The following is an 18841-nucleotide window of genomic DNA, read 5'->3' as shown; positions in this document are numbered from 1 at the left end:
CACACGCACACCGTACAATAATGAATTCCGCGAATGGAAATGACAGCTTCTCATCGATTGAATTATATCCACAGCTGCGAATAAAAGGGGAAATCAAGAGAACGAAGAAAAAAATAAAAAGAGAGAGAGAGAGAGAGAGAGAGAGAGAGAGAGAAAGAGAGAGATTAAAAGCGGTGCGACGATTGAGAATTTCCTTACGTAAGATAATAACATTATTGACTCACACACGGACCGTGTATTTTGGTGTTTCAGCAAAAAAAATTATTTTCCAACGTGGCAATTTTGTTTAGGTGAAAAGAAAAATTCTGTGGAAATATGAGCGTTCTACGTTACGTGGAAGATTGCGCTTGTTTGATTTCTCACGTGTTATCTGAAAAATTTTTTGAATTTGTAAAAAAAACACATTGTAGCAATTCAATTATTATTTCTTTCCCGACATTTTAAATATTCAGCTCAAAGATCACGATCCGTAACACAACGATATATAAAACGGTAATCTAATTCTCTTAAATTAAAAATTCATATTAAATTGTAACTATTTTATGAAATTGAGTTAATAACGAAACGATCGTCGGACAGACTGCTCAAATATCAACTGGAGAATTAATATTACAAGTGCGGGTCGTCTTAGTGACGTAAATTGATGTTATGATTGACGTAAGCGGTAGGAAAAAAAATTTATCCACCATTCTCTATAAATTAAAAAAAAAAAAAAAATGTATAAAATTGCAAAATCAACTGACCGTGATCTTCCACATAACGTAGAACGCTCATCTTTTGCTAGAACCTTACTTTTGACCTAAACAAAGTTTTTACGGAGGTGCGACGGTGGAAAATCGCAAATTCATTCTTTCTGAAACACCCTACTTTATGTATACAATATATTTCAGTAATTGTCTAACGTGGTTGTGCAAAGTTCGTAAAAATAAACGGCCGTGTGACGTGGCGAAATTTTTCATAGAACGAATTATTTCATTCCATTTTGTGTAGATTCAAGTACAAGAATTCGAAGGAAAGAATAACTTGAATATAAACAATATATATTTTATATATTTTTATATATATATTATATATCACACGACCATTCATTTCTACGAACTTTGCACAATTACGTTAGACAATTACTCGAGTTCTGGAAAATATGAATAAGGCTGTATTTGTTTACGACTTCTTTTTCTCTGTTTTTTTCTTTTAATTATTACTATTTTTTTTATCTTCCCTTTCAATTTTATTACCTTAACAAGAACCGTGAATATTTCGACGAAACAAAATCTTCTTCGTTAAAGAAAGTTACGTGATTATTTACCACGCAACATTAGAACATAAATGACTAAGACTCGGAATACGGATTTTTTTTTTTTGTTTCTCTCTGTTTATCATACTTCCGCAGTGAGAAGCGTAGAAGCAAGTAGAATCGTATAAAGAAGATGGAGAAAAAAAAAATAAAAAAAATGTTTCAATTTAATGGATCAAATTGCACAACAACGACATTCCGCATAATATACACACATCGATCAGTAGGCGTTCTTTTCTTTCTTTCTTTCTTTCTTTCTCTCTCTGCTTTTTGCGTCTACTTAGCGGCAAATAATAAATTTCGACGGTAATTGCAATAGAAGCAAAGGGCTCCACATTACCTGAAGTATCTTCTGCTGAAGCGCGTGTCCGTGAAGGGCCGCCGAGTCAGGAGCAGCCGCGTGGAAAGCCCCGGAAGTAACCGTGGTTGTCGTAGTTCCGGCCGATGCTAGATCCCTAGGCCTCGACATTGGGGCCCCCGGCGTGTCCCTGGCCATGTCTACACATACGATACACATTTCCGGTAAGGTTGACGGCATTGGGCGGAGCGAGGGATTCGATACGTAGGGACTGAAGGCCGAGGGATGATGCTCGACGGACATCATCCTCATCTTCGTCGGAACGATCGACAATTACCGGTTGTTGGTGTTGACGTCGTTGCGCGAACGCCAAATTTATCTTTCACTGTTCTTCGGACTTTCTTTTTCCCTTCGTTTTACAAATCTTCAAATTATTATGATTTTTCTTATTGATTGCATATGTCTTATCTCTCTCTTTCTGCGTCGATGTTACACTGTTATAAGCATTATTGTCGACGAAAAATTGGAAAAGTGTGGGCGGGCAGACTGACAAGTGTCAAGTCTCTCTCTCTCTCTCTCTGACGACGACGACACTGTGTCACTCGCAAAATTAGACTCGTCTAAATTTAAAATACACGGTATTTGCGCAAAACACACCGTGTACTGTACAGGCATACGATGATCATTGTATATACATAATCGAAAACGTGTGGGTAGACAGGCAGTCTGGTGACGTGCGTCGTTCGAATTTAAGAATACCGATACACCTTGGCAACTAAATTATTTTTTTCATTCTTAGTTTGCTTTTTTTTATTTTTGTCAAAACACTTCCGCGAGACATAAAAAGTCAATCTTCTCTCACGCCTGTTTCATATTCATATATTACTATTATCGTTATTGTTATTGTTATTATCGTTGTTGTTGTTGTTGTTGTTGTTGTTGTTATCGTTGCTTTTGTTGTTATTATTTTTACAACAATTTCTTCTCACCAGCACTACAGCCACCACCACCACCGGCACTGAACGTTTTTCCCCTGATATTCCGAATAACTTTGTCAAGTTTTTATAAATATCGCGAACGAAGAACGTTTCAAAAGTTTGATAAATTGAAATTGAAAAGAATCCCGCGCCAGACGATTACCGCGCACTCGGAATTTTATTCAGTCTTTTTCTTTTCTCTTTCTTTTTCCCCCGGCAAGTCTTTCGAATATTCGCTTCGTAGGCGAGCCGAATTTCTAATTTTAGAAGATACGCGTAAGAACGCTGCGCGGAAAAATTGTTTTATAATTCGCTAATCGCGAACCCGATTATTTTGTACTCGATTAAAATACCACCGTGTACGCTGCAGTCACGATATAACACATCGAAACAACATATCGTTCGCTTTCCCTTTTTCGAATATAAAAACACAAGTTGCAATATTATACAGGCGACGCGGACGTTTCCATCGACAGCAGCAGCAGCAGCAACGTTTAACAACGGCGTAAAACGACAATGTCACAAGATGTTTGTTATTACTCTTTTCTTTATTATCCCGTCTATTGTCTTTCTCGTCTCTCCCATCAGCGATCAAACGCGATGAAAACATCAATAATCCATACACGAGCTTTAGAAAATTTCCTCGTCGCAAACTTTACTTTACGAAGAAATTTATCGTTTTGTTCCATGTGTTTGTTTTTTTTTTTTTTATTTTTTTTTATCTTTACAGAAAATTCTATCGTTATAAAAGATTACAAAAAAAAAAACAAAAAAAACAAAAAACAAAAAAACAAAAAAAAACCAACAAATATTACATGTCAATAACCCGCGTATTCAAACCGCAAGTATTCGCGCGGAGCGATCGAGATCGCGACTAAGAATTCTTGTGCTCTCACTTACGATGGTATCGATAATACCAACTTCGCAAGTGAAACACCACTGTCAGTGTTCGTTGTTGGTTGGCTGGTTTGCACTCCGCGAATTGGTGGGGAAAATAAAGTGGGAGGGGGAAAAATGGGTGGCTCTGAGAAGAGGGGTGTATACGAATGTGTGTGTGTGTGTTTGTGTGTGTGTGTGTGCAGAGAGAGAGAGAGAGAGAGAGAGAGAGAGAGCGTGACGTCGTCTACCAACGCGAAATAAATCTACATATCTTAACGCGCATTTATATTTATAGATAAACGTACCAGGTTATACGTATGCGCGTATGTACGTATTTGTGTACGCGTGCATATATGCATACAACGCAATATATGCCATCTAAGCGTCGACGTATTTATTTATACACGAGCAAAGGTTACACTTACGTACGAAAGTCTCTTTGTATGCAATGTCTGCACTGCGAGGGAATACGTGTAATTACGATATTACAACGGATTGTAATACTGATTGCGTGTTGTACGTTTTTCGTGACGTAGCGTGCAAAAATAAAATACGATATTAAATTCGAACAATTAAAACGTGATTTTCACAATCCACGTAACGCCAATTCCGGTAAATATGAAATTTCGGTCTTTTTTTTTTTTTTTTTTTTTACGTACACAATACGAGGTAGATTTTTTTCTGTTAAATTAGCAGAGGATGTAATATGCAAAATATTTCGCACGATTGTTATTACTATTATTATAATATACCCTTGTACAAAAAACACCCGCGATTTTAAAATACGTACGTATGATTTTTCCATCGGCACATCAACATGACCCGTCGGTGTAACGTGGATCAGTATTCTCGACAATATTTTCCCTTCCTATTTTTTCCAATCATATCCTCGCTCATTTTCCAATTCGCGACAGAAATTCCGTGTGTATATAATACACCTACACACGCACACGTACGTGTATAAATACAGAGACACGTGTGAAAGCATAATAATGAAACGGTGGCAGTGAACCGGGAAGAAAATTTTATTTAAACGATGTACATATACATACACAACACGTGTGTACATATGTAAACGTGTAAAAAATTTGTAAATAAAATACGTGCGGATGATTAGGCGCTGTATATATAAACGTAACACATGCGCGTGCGTACAAACACGTATGAATTGAAGAGACGAAGTGAACTTTACACTCGACGTATTATGTACGTGTTTAGAGATACGCGTTTCTCGTCATCCGCGTGTCGCACACGATGACGAAGTGACGTTTACGACCATCCGGGAATTAGCAATTATTGAGGCAAGAGGAGATAATTTCGTGCAGCAAAATCGAGAGACTGCTGCTGCTGCTGATTCTGACAATGAGTACCGGCTGTGATATTTACGTTATTAACCGACGATCCGAGATCACGGCGTTCGCAATTCGATACAACATGTGTAATCGCTACAATCTTCGTACATCCAAGCCTCTTGCGAGACATGTCGAATTAACGATTGATTATTCTTATCATTATTGTTGGCGTTGTTCTTCATTGGCTTTTCATATATGTATATATATAATTATTAACGAACGAGAGGAACGAAAGTCACATTTAAACAAAATATTTTTATATTATAAAAGACTGAGAAAAAAAAAGCGAAACTTCGCATTGACTTATTTAATTTGCAAAAACTGCAGTTGAAAATAATAATTGAAAAAAAAAAGAAAAGAAAAGAAAATACCGCAAACCGTAGGAAGAAAAATGTTGATCTATCGAATATGTACGATAAATACGTTTCGAGATTTCAACAATTTCTGCACTTACTTTTGACGTGACAAAAATATTGTACGCCATCAACGCTTCTTCACCGTTAAATATGAAATAATACAGTGCTTGTTATTATTGAATGCGACAGAAAAAAAATTAATAAAAATAAATAAATAATACAATTCAACTTTGCCCAAGCATTTTGACGCCCAACGGTCGTAATAACGTAACGTGTATTGTTCGAGTGTTAAAAAATGTGCAGTCGTTCAAGGAACCTGTGCCGTTTCAATTTACCGCAGGTCAGTAGCGGAAGAACCCATTCCAAAAGTTTGCACTGCGAAACGCTGGGAGAAAAACATCTTCGTTAAATTCTTGACATTCGCGTGGAGTGAGAGAGAGAGAGAGTGAGTGAGTGAGTGAGTGAGCGAGCGAGAGAGAGAGAGACAGAAAAAAACGCGAGTGTGTAAAAATAGTGGTATCAAATTTGAAAGGACGATCGTCGGTCGGTGCGAGAATCGCGTTTATCCTAACGATTAGCGTCTACCGACTAAGAGTAATAAACACTTGTCACACATTGACGCGATCAGCCGAGCGACGGTTCTTCGACATTTGCACGTGCGCACGTGGTGACATTACGTCCATTTAAATCCGCGAGATCAGGCGAAGAGGTATTAAGTTGCTTGATTATTACACCGCTCCTTCGTATGCATATATACCTATATATATATATATATATATATGCCAATGGTCAACGATTAGTGTTCGAACCGACCAACTAACTTAATTGTAAGACGACCTAAAAAGTCGCCCGAAGGTGAACCTTTCCAACTCCGAAGCGGATTTTATTCTTCGTTACTTAACGATCGATCACTCGCCGCGTTATTAAGAAAATTCTCCGACTTTATCTCTCGTTCTTTTCATTCGCACGAATCGAAAATTATCCTATTCTTGTTTTTTGTTTTTTTATTTTTTTTAATTCGCCTATTCTATCTTTACTACGGTAATAATATGATGAAATAAATAATAAAAAAAAAGTTCCTTACTTCCGATTTGATTCTGCAAAACCGTAGTGTGTAATGCATTATCGTTATATATATATATATATATATATATATATGTATGTACGTATGTGTACGAATACTCACCTTTTTGGGGTATATGCGCGAAGGCGGACGATATCTCAACACTTCTATAGCCCACGTCTTCTGGAACAAATGGGAAACGTGATTAAGCGTGTGATATGTTTTTTTTTTTACCTCCTTTCTCTTGCATAGTTTCACACATCGGCAATAACAGATTATAAAATACAGCTGTTGGAAAAATGAGAAGATATTTTGTTTTCAAATTAACCAACTACGTGCCGACACGTTATAATAATATTAATTCCGGCAGAGTAGACGAATAAGAATAATTAGCGTTTAAGCATGATTATTATTACTAAGATTATTACGGTTGTTGTTATTGTTATTATCGTCATCATCGTTGCGGTTAAACGGAGAGCCGATGTGGTGCATGCATAAAATATCAACGAATCACGGTACGCGGTGTATGTTGCACATTTATGTTGTGAAGTATACGCGCAAGATTTATAGCAAATCAACATTGCGGTCGTGGATTCTTCGTGGAAAACCTTCGTATAAAACGGGATATAAATGGCGTGTAAAACACGTACGTCGTACGTATGCATACATACATATATGTATGTATATATTTACGTCCAGGGAATCGTTAACTTTTCCTACCGCATCGTTCCGCATAGTTCAATAACGGAATCACATCGATTTCCCAATATATTTCTCGAACAGATTACCACGTGTATTACGATGTAACAATTCGCACGAAGGATCAAAAATGTGAAAGAAATTAAACATATATACATATATGTATGCATGTATGTATAAATTTTTCAAATCCCTGCAACATTGTTAACGACTATAGAGGAGAAAAAAAAACGACGTAGGTCCGATTGAAAATCAACTGTAATATGTAGGTATATAGTATGTAATAAACAGCAATCGTCGTCCATCCATCGAATCGCGCAATACCCCGCTTCTCACATACACGAAACATTATTTATACTTGTAGCTTTTGCCGTACATGCGCGTATAACGATACAACATACGAATAGGAGTTTTATATTTAGACGTAGGCTTCGCCGCTTCGTTCTATGTATCGTACAATATACAACAATGTATCTACCAAAGTACGAAGTTGCCTATCGTAAAATGCACGATACGTATAACAGAAAGAACGGCCTTCGGGAATAATAATAGAACCTCGACCGTACGTACGTACACACATGCTTTTCCGTGTACGCAAGCTCTACGTATTATGCATGATATGCCGTTGTGTGTACGTACGTAACAATATCGGCAATGTTCCCGGATGATCGGTCGGACAATGTTTAATGAAACAAAAACGCGGGTGACGCGTAACAATAACGAAGAATCCCAAGAGCCGGGTTAAAGCGTAACGATATTTAATATAACATGTGCGGTGATTTCCGAAAAATAATGATACACAACCGCGATTAGCCTGATACTTTACTTTTCGAACATGCGTGTGTGCGGGTAATACGTATAAATATGCGGTGCGGTTGTGCGGCGAACGCGATGACGTCAACCGTACAGAATTCTTAAGATAAAAAAAATTTATCCATTTCTAAGATTTTTTTCAAATGAAACTTACGTCGAACTTCTTACGCGACCTTTGCAGACTACCGCTTTTTAAAATATACCTCAATTTTCAAATAAATTTTATTCGAATTTTAATCGTTCCCTCTGCTGTTAATTTATATTATCAATACAACGGTACGTGTGTATTTTTTGTTTTTTTTATTGGAAACAGGTTTAAAAGTTTCATTCGGGTATAAAAATACACATGTTAAAATTTCAGCTGTCAGTATCAACATTGAGATGTCGCGCATCGCACTTTTCTATTTTCCCTAAGAACAAATGGGGAAAAATGGTTTTTGTTTCGTTTTGATTTTTATAACTAGCCAACGATGCGTCGTACAAAAAATTCGCAGACGTATTTTTGTGTGTAATTTTTAACGATCTACAAAAAAGATCTTTCATCATTTTACGAAAAAATTTACTCTTTCAAAAGTTATTTGAGGTGAAAAATTATTCAAGGATCTATATATAATATAATATAGATACGCGAGGGAAAATTATTTTTACATCTCGACGCTGAATAACTTAAGAATTCCTCCAAGCTTTTTTTTTTTGAAATCGAAGGAAAATTTTTAAAAGTCAGGCAAATCGCTTGCATATATGCGTACACATGCGGCAAATAAATAATGCAGGTAAATAAATTTAACGTGTCTTCTCGACGTGCCGAAGACTCGGTTTTACTTTTTTTCCAACTACGAGTATAAATAACACCCATCATACGATGTGCACGGACCAACAATAAGTACGATAGCGCAACAGGACTCGCAGGAATTCGTATACGTGTACACCTCGGATCTGATACCAACTTACGAACTTGTCAGCGACGTAAATACACACCCTATATGTATACATACCGTAAATACGACGTGTATGCATAATTCTTCTTTCTCGTGGCAAGGTGATCACTAATTGGTCGTATTGATTAACTCACCGTTCTATTAATAACTCGGCAGAACAACACAATTCCAACTCACCGTTTCTCAATTCCACTTCGTATAATTCCACACTTCTATAATCATTCACGGAGGTCTGATGCGTACGTATACCTATACAAAGCTACATTCACCGGATGTATAATATTCGTATTACGACGGTCAATTTTTGGTAAATTAATAATTCTACCCTTTCGCATGTGTATGATTAATTGATTTTCGCTCGGGTTTTAAGCATATGTTGACTGTATCAAAAAAATCGACCGATTGTTATTTTATTTTTTTTTTTTTTTTACAAAATGCAAATCGACAACGTTGATCGAAATAACGAAAAAAAGATGCTGTCCAAGTTTCAGCTCTTAATATTAATATTTTATATTTCCCCGTAGAGTTATTCAAGTTCCTTTGTTGACCATTGACCTCAAATAACTTTTGAAATAGTAGATTTATCATAAAACAAGTATACTTTTTTGCGGAACGTTCAATTCCCTACAAAAGTTCGTTCCAGTCTTATCGGTATGCCGATGCGTTGACGAGTTATAAAATTCCAAGGATTAAGAAAAAAAATGTTGCTACAATATTCAAATGGGAAATACAAATTTCCAATCTGTCACAATATCGACGTACGATAAAAGAAGAAATGTTCTTGTTCGAAATGAAGAAAATTTTATACTCTTATCCTCTTTTACGTACGTCAACGTATATCTATTTTATTATAACCACGATGCATACGAACTTTTTCTTCTGCCGCGATATGAAGTATACAATTATTGTGTAATTATAAATGATTCGTACGCAAGCCAGTGTGATATACATTATAATAACGTACAGGCAGTAATCTTTAAACGGGTATAATTGCCGTACACCGACAATCATAACAAGTACAATAGACGTGAGGATAAAAATGGTAACATCGAGAATTGCAATCAAGACTGGAGCGCAGGAAATCTACTTAACCTGTTATTCGCTCCCTGGGAAAGAGAAGAAACGAAGAATGAGAAGGAAATAAGAAGAAGAAAAAACGAACTCACAGAGCTTGCGATTTGCAAGCCGTCTTCTATTAGTGAAAGAATTATTTCCACGCACGATTATACGCGCTTTGCTGCAAGAAATATCCTGCACGATAAGAAAAGGTTGAAAGAAAAAAAAAGACTCACCGGTCAAAGTCTAAAAATATAATTCAGGTTGCTGCTGCATTAAAAACCGCAGCATCGCCGGCATCACCGACATATATGCATGTATATGTATATACGTATACATACACCTAACATAACCCGTATCTCGTCTATACATCGTGTAACATCCGGCTATAAACATCACGTAATAAAATTCTGACCGTAGATAATATTGTCATGTATATATATATATATATATATGTATGTATGTATGTATGTACACCATAGGACTGTAATAAAGAATTTCCTTCTTCGCAGATGACGCGAGAAATTTTCTTCTCCTCAGAATTGTCGAGCTATTTGTGAGAAAAGGATTAGAAAATCAAATTCAAAATCAAAGAAACTGATAATAATGGAAAGGAAGATATTGAATTTCTCTCATCTCTGCCATGTGTTTAATTCAATGACAAAGCGACTCGCTTCCGGCGTGCAGTTGCAGTCGAGGAAAGAAGGAAAGATGTCAGAATGCTTTTACCTTAGATGATAAGTAAGGAAATAATTTATTATTTATAAGTTCGTGTACGTAACGAGGTGCGTACGTGGAAAGGAAAAAGAGGAATGTGAGAATAATGTCGACAAAGTTGTACAGTGAAATTTCTCAAGTAAGACGATAAACAAAAAAAATAAATAAATAAAAGACGTAGGAATGAGTAATAAAAGGAAAAGAGTATCGTCAAAGAGGATAATCGCCGTTGCGGTAACGAATGACGGTGAAACGGATGACAGTGATGTGATGGAGAAGTTGAAAGAAGGAAGGAAGGAAGGAAGAAACGAACGAACGAGAAGCGGCAAGTAAAACGAGCAAACACTGAACAAGAGTCACTGCTCCGCGCATTCCTTCGATTCAAGTTCAAGGCGACGAGAGTGTAGGTAGGTAGGTAGGTAGGTATAAGAGAAGAACTGCGAAGCTGTGATCGAAGAGAATAAGAAGAAATTAATAAGCGAGAAGGAAGAGGAAAAAAATAACACAGCCGTAAGGAGAAACAAAAATTCAAAATTACTGTGGAAAGAGTAGAAAAAAAAAAAAAAAATAAGTATATGTATAGAGACTCGTGCGGAGATGAGGAAACAAAAAAATACAGTCGTTAAATGAATGAATATGTAATAAATGAACATGACAAGGAAAATGAAACGTCAGACTCTGCAATGTGTAAACACAGAAACGGAAAAATTTAATCCTTGCGAGAGTTGAAGAGAATAAGAATTTGAGATTGACTCTGTTCCTTTTTTTTTTTTTTCCATTATTTCCACGTCGTGCTTCACACGCACAGATCAAATTTGGCCCTCAACCGTTTACACGGCCTGTGATGATGGGTTTATTCCACTCGTGCCATTCATTGCACATGAGAGTGAGGAAACAACTTCTGAGGCTATCTCGAAAATCAAGTTGAAACGGTCAAACTGTTGCAAGCTCTTCCAGGAGTTGATCAAATAATCGACAAATAACCATTCTCCACCTTCCTGCCGCTCTATTCACGAGACAGGAAATTCTTAAAATTAATATAACATTCGAGTTTGCGCGAAACCTCCGCGTTACCTTTCGTGTTACGTATGAAATTCTGACAAAATTCGGTCCGTGAATAAACTCGAAACGTTTCAATACATATAATTGGTTTGAAAATACTGATCAATATATTGCAATTATTATAATTCTCCCGCAACGTTGAAGAGTAATTTTATCGAAATGTAATTAGTTCGTAGATAAAACACTACACAGACAGGATCTCCCGAACGAATTAACCGTCGCACTGTAAACTAATAGATCGTTATTACTCGAAAAATAAATAATTCATCAGGGAGTCCAATTAACGTTCTTTCAAACTTTACGTGTTTACAAACTGAACCTGACACACGTCTTTGTTCTCATCGGGGGGATATTACCGTGTTTCATTTCGGTATTTTTCCTCACAATCGATCAAATTTATTAATCATTAACGTCGCGTCGGGTATCCGTTACCAAATCCCTTCACCTGTGCATATATAAACAAATTATACGCTTATAATAACATAGGTTCGACTGCTAATTAACGACCACCTAATTTGGAATAAAAACCTAAAACACGTTGAGCGTATTAAAAAGAAAATAAAAAAAAATTAAAAAACTCAGCTGAGATAAATTTTGACAGACGTTCTTTTCTCGTTAAACGCTGCAGAGACGAGAATCGCTTGACGAGTCTGAAATTCGCTCGCTAAAAGCGCTTACTTACGGTCATTGTCACACACATGCCGTACGTATAATATCCTCGTTGTTATTAATGGAGATCCTTTATCGGGTGATTCGACCAATTTGCAAACGAAAGGCGAGCGAGAGAATCAGGCTAAAAATACGCTCTTAGCTAGCCCGACAGTCTCAGAGCGCTCGTGCAAAAGCAGACCGTACATATTATTTATATACATATATATAAATATATGTCAGTGCACACGGGCATTAATTATTCGGAGAAGCGGACGCAAAACTAGCAAGATTCGTGTACGTATAAATAGTTACAAGTATAAATATGCGAACGGTACGAAGAGCGAAAAAAAAAGTGTCTGGCCAAGAATAGACCGATAGACGGCGAGCCGGGGTATTTTAAAGTTGTGGGCTGGTGGAAAATCGTCATTCTTTTCGCGTTTTCTCACGGAGGATTTTTCCTTCAAAGTTTCGCCTTTTCTTTGTCATTAACAATCGTACACGGGACAACGCGACGCTGTTATAGGCAAGAAATTGCATATCCTAATAATTGGAGACGAGAGAGAGCTAGCGCGAATAGTTTGATAAAATTCCACTGAAAACAGCTTCGTGTGGACGTAATTTTATACTTACGAAAGATTAACCCCTATACGCTGTATAAAACAAGTTGTCACTCGAATATATTATTATTTGGCAAAATGAAATTTTGTTTACAAGGAAAAAGGAAGGGATCGTTATAATCGAAAAATTATATCACACTGAATTTTACAATATTTTTAGGTGAAGATTGACTGAGTAACTCTCGAGGCACAGACATTTAAGAAAAAAGAAAAAGAAGGTATTTTATTCCAGTGAAGTTGAATTTGTGCAAAAATAAAAAATGAATTAACGATTTCTACGACATTACATCATTTATTACGGATCAAGTCAGATTATATTTTGGATGTTTTTCGTATGGAATTTACGGTGAACATGCCGTGGGGTACATTTTGATTCCGGTGTGTGGCGTAAGAGTTGGACTGAAAAAAAAAAAAAAAAAAAACTATCCGATATGAAGAAAAGAAAGCTATTACAGGAACTTGATGAAAATATGACAAATGAGTAGAAAAAATATTGTACAGCTTCCGGCGGAAATACGAACATATTCATCTTTCCAAAAGCCTTGGGAAATCACTCTTACAATTTAAATGAGCCGAAAACAATTAACCGAATTCCATAAAGTAGTTCGATCCGTTTCCGAGTAATTGCATCGGACGTAAAATAAATGAAAATAAAAAGCCTTTGTTATAACTTGACGCAAAATGTGTCTGCAAGTGGAGAAAAAAAAAAAAAAGAGGTAAAGGAAATTAGCCGTAGTTTCAAATCATCCGAGCGCCACGCAAAATGTGCACGAATTACACACGTGTAATAATACATATAACGTGTATATTATGTAATAATAACGTTACAATTCGTAAGGCTGGGGATGAACCGAAGGCTAAGAAGCTGCAGTTACGTCACGCGAAAGCCGCGGATGATCGCCGAGATGACGATGAGACTATACGGTGAGTCACCTCCTCGTGGGTTTCAATGTTACATTATTATATGTATACCTACGCTCGAGAGGAGCCGGGAGGGAATGTAATTTGGTAATTTAGAAACGTCGGGATTATTGGATAATTGGTACGGTGACGAGCAATTCTGAAAATAAACCGACTCGCTTCGTAACTCGATTATAAACGGCCAGGCGTCGTTACAGACACACACACATATATGTATATATATATATTGTTTAATAATAAAATTATAATCAAATTTCAATCGCCAGACATGACTTCCTTATATACATAAACACGAATTGAATTTACTCGGCAAAATTTACATCATATGCAATATCTATGTTCGGTTTGTATACCGAGAGAAATTTTTAGTTCCTGTTACCGGTCAGTCCCTAACTATTTTCATTTTTCACCACAATCGACAAAATATAATTCTAGGTAGAAAACGAAAATTAGTTTTCTAGCTGTTACCGGAAAGTTTAGTTTCCGTTACTGTTCTTTCTCATTACGATCACCGTTGCTAGATTTTCTTGCAACCGTTGCGAAAATTTAACGCTTGTGCAACGATAAATTGACGTTAAAGCCTTGTTTAAATAAAAAAAGTACGGTAAACCGAACAAGCTGATTTTGCGTTGCAATTACCAAAAAAGGATCGACGATAGCGGAAAATAGTTAGGCGTACCTCGTTTTTCGTAATTCCAACAATATTCAAACAGTTCTTTCAACGATACCTGTTTTACTGAATTTTTCCAGTTACTATGACAAATGAAATGTTTCTCAGTGTATGTCATAATACCTCGCGATCTGTAATACCGATAGTAACGATGACAATATTTATTAGAGATCTGAACTGCACAAGGTAGAAGAAGCGGTAATCTTTCGAGATGAGAATCGTATTGAAGTTAGCAACGTTATCGTAAGGATTGAATGATGAGAAAAAACAGTTTTAGGAATTGTCTGGAATTCGGTAAGCCCTTATAAAACAAAATGCACTAATATTTCGAAATCCAAATTACTTAAAAATCGTTGTACAATTAAAAAAATGGTGTTTTTTCGCCCGATGTTTCGTAACGGCACAACGTCACCGACTTCAACCCTGTAGATGAGAGCTAGACGACATCGACCGGTGACTGTAACGCCGCTTAGAGAACGTGACACGTTTTCCTCGCGTCGAAATAATAAGTCAATTAAAAGCCCACGTTAATTAAGCTGATTTTACCGTCGGTTAAACCTGCCGCAAAGTGTTCTCTTCGTCACTACCGTCGTCGTCGTCGTCGTCGTTTCTCCGGACGTACGCATTTAAAACGTCACCTAATTCCGAATTGCAAACTAATTAAAACCCGACATGCCAATCAACAAGAAACTCTCGGCGTTCTTGTATTTTTTCTCCAATTAATTCGTTACTTCTCCTCCACAGGTTAGTAGTTAGGGTTGGGGCCCAAAATTTGTAGGGATCAATATCATTATATATTGTAGGATCAAAAAAACAAAAAAAAAAAATAACAAACCAGCATATATAAATTTGAAAATTCGAAAATTGTGCAAAAATATGGTATTTATTATTATTATACTATATTGAAAACATCAATTACGATTCTTATAATCATCATTGTTTACTCAACGCCACCATATTCAATGCAATAATTGAATCTATGTTACATGACCCCGTTAAATTCCCATTCTCACCTGGCAAATTTTTGATACTTAGGCCTAAAGTGTGACAATCCTGTAATACAATATCGATAAAAAGTACCGATTTTTGGCCAACTAACCTGTTGCACTGTTCTTATTTTACATTATTTGGATATTTTTCATTTTTCATTTAGAAAAAAAAAAAATCGAAACTGAATAATGAAACCGCGATCGCCGCGTCAACTCGGTTTACGAGATTACGTTTTCACTGATACACCGCGTCTGATACGCGTGTATTATACATATATTCAAAGATAAAAAGATTATTACAAAACCTAAACGTGGAAAAGTCTCCAGCCCGTCTGCACGGCTGATATTAAAATTAAACGGTACGGAATATTTTCGGAAAACTTGTCAATTTCTCCTGGAAACGTTTTTCAAGTGGGAAAATTTGTTTGCCCAACAGTTCGACGATGCACACTTTAGAAACATTTTTACCCAAGTTTTAGTAAAGCATACTTTGCATTCACGCGTGTATTTTTCTTATCCGTTTACAGTCTTTTTTTTTTTTATACATTTTTGTTTTCTCGCGTCATCCACTCAAGGCGCAGGTTGTGAAGATTCGATTAAACCTCCATTAAAACGATCATGTGGCCGCATTTGCCGCCGTATAAACGCGTCCAAATCTCACAGTCAATCTCATTTACAGATATTACATGTACCACATTCCAATCTCGATACAATAAAAGGCACCTGCGTCGATCAAATCGATTACTTTGAAATCGATTGAAATTAAATACCCCAGTAACGTACACAACAAAGTACATGTACGTGACTTTACATATATAGATAATAATCTCTTGCCATATGTAAATTACAATTACGTCCGCGTCTGTGCCGCGTGAAGACGAAATAAAGATAGAAAAATCTTGATACGAGAAAAAAGAAAAGTGAAAACGAGAAAAAAAAAAGCAAGAAAAAAACTAGGAAATAATATGCCAAAAAGAAAAGCAAACGATATATCGTACAGGAAAGAAGAGGTAATAAGAAAAATGAAACTCACAGAGAGCGAGATAAGGACTCAAGATAACGCGCGTGTGATATATCATGTATATAGTAAAGTATTGATATACATATATACATATATATATATATATATATAACGACTAACAGCGGTGCTAGTTAGTCGAGCTGCGATGTCTTCACAGCTGCCCGCGATATGTGTTTTAAAACTTTTATACCATGTGAATATGGCGATGACGACGAGAATGAAGAATAATTTTTACAAAAGGGCAACAACACTTAACACGAACAACACGATTGCTGCCTGTAAACCGAATTGTACATATACATCATTTATTATTCTAATAATAACCTGCGTTTTTAGTTTAGTTTCACGTATGCTCACATGTATACATATACACATTAGGGTGGTTTAAAAGAAACAAAAAAAAAAAATTTTCTTTCACCCAAACTACCCTTCGAAAAGTTAGTTTTTAGCCTTAAACGAAGCCTCGTGAAACCGGAACTCGGTAGCAAAATTATAAAAGGTGCCTCGTACGGTTTGAATTTTTCAAACGCTCTTACAGAAATTGGGAAGCTGTTTTTTGTATCAATCTATGATCAAATTTTCAAAAAAAAAAAAAAAAACGTTGAGACCATTGCACACCTAAAAGTTCATCCTGTATTCGATACGAAAGTGCATAAGCATCTTCATTCATTTATTCAATGCACTCAACTTGTTACTAATACACGTACATATGATATCATATGCAACGGCGAAAATTCAATCGTAAATATTCGTCGCGGTTTCGTTTTTCCGAATATCGATTCGTATTCGATAATATTGAATTATATCATCAAGATTAAAGTTAAGAGTCTGTAAACGAATACGTACGTGTAATAAAATCAGCGGCAAAAAAAAAAAAAATAACAAAAATCCCAGTTAATAATTGGCCAAATGAAGTTTCTTATCCTTGCAACATCTTCTCGCAGGTACTTAAAGGGTCACCCTGGTCAATTTGAACGTTGTCGAACATATCCCCAGATATCGAAGTCGACGTACCTAAAACGCGAAAACGAGCTTAAAAGCCCCTTTCCACACACAATTCTGATCAAAAACGCTCCAAAGTATTTTTATTCGAGGTATAAATAAACAAACGGCACGGATTCTACGAAATGGCAATAGTAAATTCGTAGAATTCATGCCATTTCTTAATTTCTGCGTCAAATGAAAATGTATCGGAGTATGTTTGTTGGGAATTGCGTACAGAACGAAGCCGTCGATCCCTTGTTCGCGATTGAGACACGTCAACTTCGATATTTGGAGATAGGCCACCCCCTCAAACGACGATAAAAAAAGCCTTGCCGGATTCTGCCGCCACCGGCATTGTCGTGTAATATACAAAGTGCGTACACACAGAGGCCGGCGGCAAACGTACACGTACGTAAAACTAACGAGAGAGCTATTATTAGCTAATGAATGTCGGTGTGTAGGTCAGCACGAGAGATCGAGAGCTAGTCGCTAGCTGCGCTCTCTGCTACCTATTTACACGAGAAAGAGAGAGAGAGAGAGAGAGAAGGAAGAAGAAGAAGGTGAGGCGTGGGTGGAAACGGAGTGGTAAATTGGCCGTCGGTTCGCTGAAATACGCGGCTTTTCGTTATTTCGAGTGCAACACCGAACGCTAATTTATATCGCGTACAGAAAGACGGAGAGCAGCGTAGAACGGAACAGTTTCAAACATGGATATATCTCTATTAAACGTGTAGGTGGACGACGTAAAGTCGATCCGAGCCTCGAGAGCTGAGCGAGAGATAACCGAGATAGGAGATAGAACGAGGGGGCGGATAAATTATTGACTCGATGCAAATACGCTCGTTTATACGCGTTTCAACGCGAGCTCCCGCATGGCGCGTGTTTATCGTACAATATATATATATATCTTATACACGCTACAATTGCGCAGTTGGTAATTAATTAAATCGCACAGTGTGCGTACTATTGTGCGGAATGATTGTGAATGAATAGATGTACCGTTTCAATACTATACATTGTACATAACATAACATTGCGTAGCGAACAAAAAATAAGGAAGAAAAAACAGAGAAAAATTGTGCGAGCGATTTCGTTTTGGAAAAATGTACACATATGCGTATATTCAAATTTGATCAGTCCACGATCAATGCGCAATGTATAGGAATAATGATAACGTAAATTATGCATATATTACACATTCGACTTGTAGTAGTTGAATTTTCGAAAATCTCAGTATCGCAATTATTCCCACGCCGCGTATCCAGTACGCGCAAAATGCCGGAGGCTCAAAGTCTTTTGCACGTGATCACCTTATGTGTAGTTTGCTGCACGAGCGCCGATGCAAATACGGTAAACAATAAGCCGGCTCTCTCTATCTCGAATGCGATAAATCTAAATATTATAATTACACCTGCGTGCAAAACAGAAATAAAGTAAAAAAAACAAATTCTAATACGGGAATAATAAATTGTTGACAACGATCG

General features: G+C 36.7%; 1 protein-coding gene across 23 annotated transcripts in view; it reads right to left on the bottom strand.

The window, feature by feature from the left end:
• HDAC4 (histone deacetylase 4) overlaps positions 1-18841 on the bottom strand; it is a 106082-nt gene that overhangs the window by 25823 nt on the left and 61418 nt on the right. For 11 of the 23 annotated variants that reach the window (XM_046611975.2, XM_069133522.1, XM_046611966.2 and 8 more), the window contains 2 exons: positions 6343-6402; positions 1635-1792 (listed from right to left, as the gene is read on the bottom strand). In XM_046611975.2, coding sequence (XP_046467931.1) covers positions 1635-1792; positions 6343-6402 — 218 coding nt within the window. Of the gene's footprint in view, positions 1-1634; positions 1793-1929; positions 3305-6342; positions 6403-8726; positions 8764-18841 lie in introns of those variants that run through there. The other 12 variants (XM_069133530.1, XM_069133528.1, XM_069133524.1 and 9 more) reach the window with 5 other exon arrangements.

The sequence above is a fragment of the Neodiprion pinetum genome, chromosome 2 (genome assembly GCF_021155775.2).
Source record: "Neodiprion pinetum isolate iyNeoPine1 chromosome 2, iyNeoPine1.2, whole genome shotgun sequence".
Classification (NCBI taxonomy): Eukaryota; Metazoa; Arthropoda; class Insecta; order Hymenoptera; family Diprionidae; genus Neodiprion; species Neodiprion pinetum.
The sequence above is the reverse complement of the archived record's forward strand: the minus strand, read 5'-3'. Positions and strand labels throughout refer to the sequence as shown.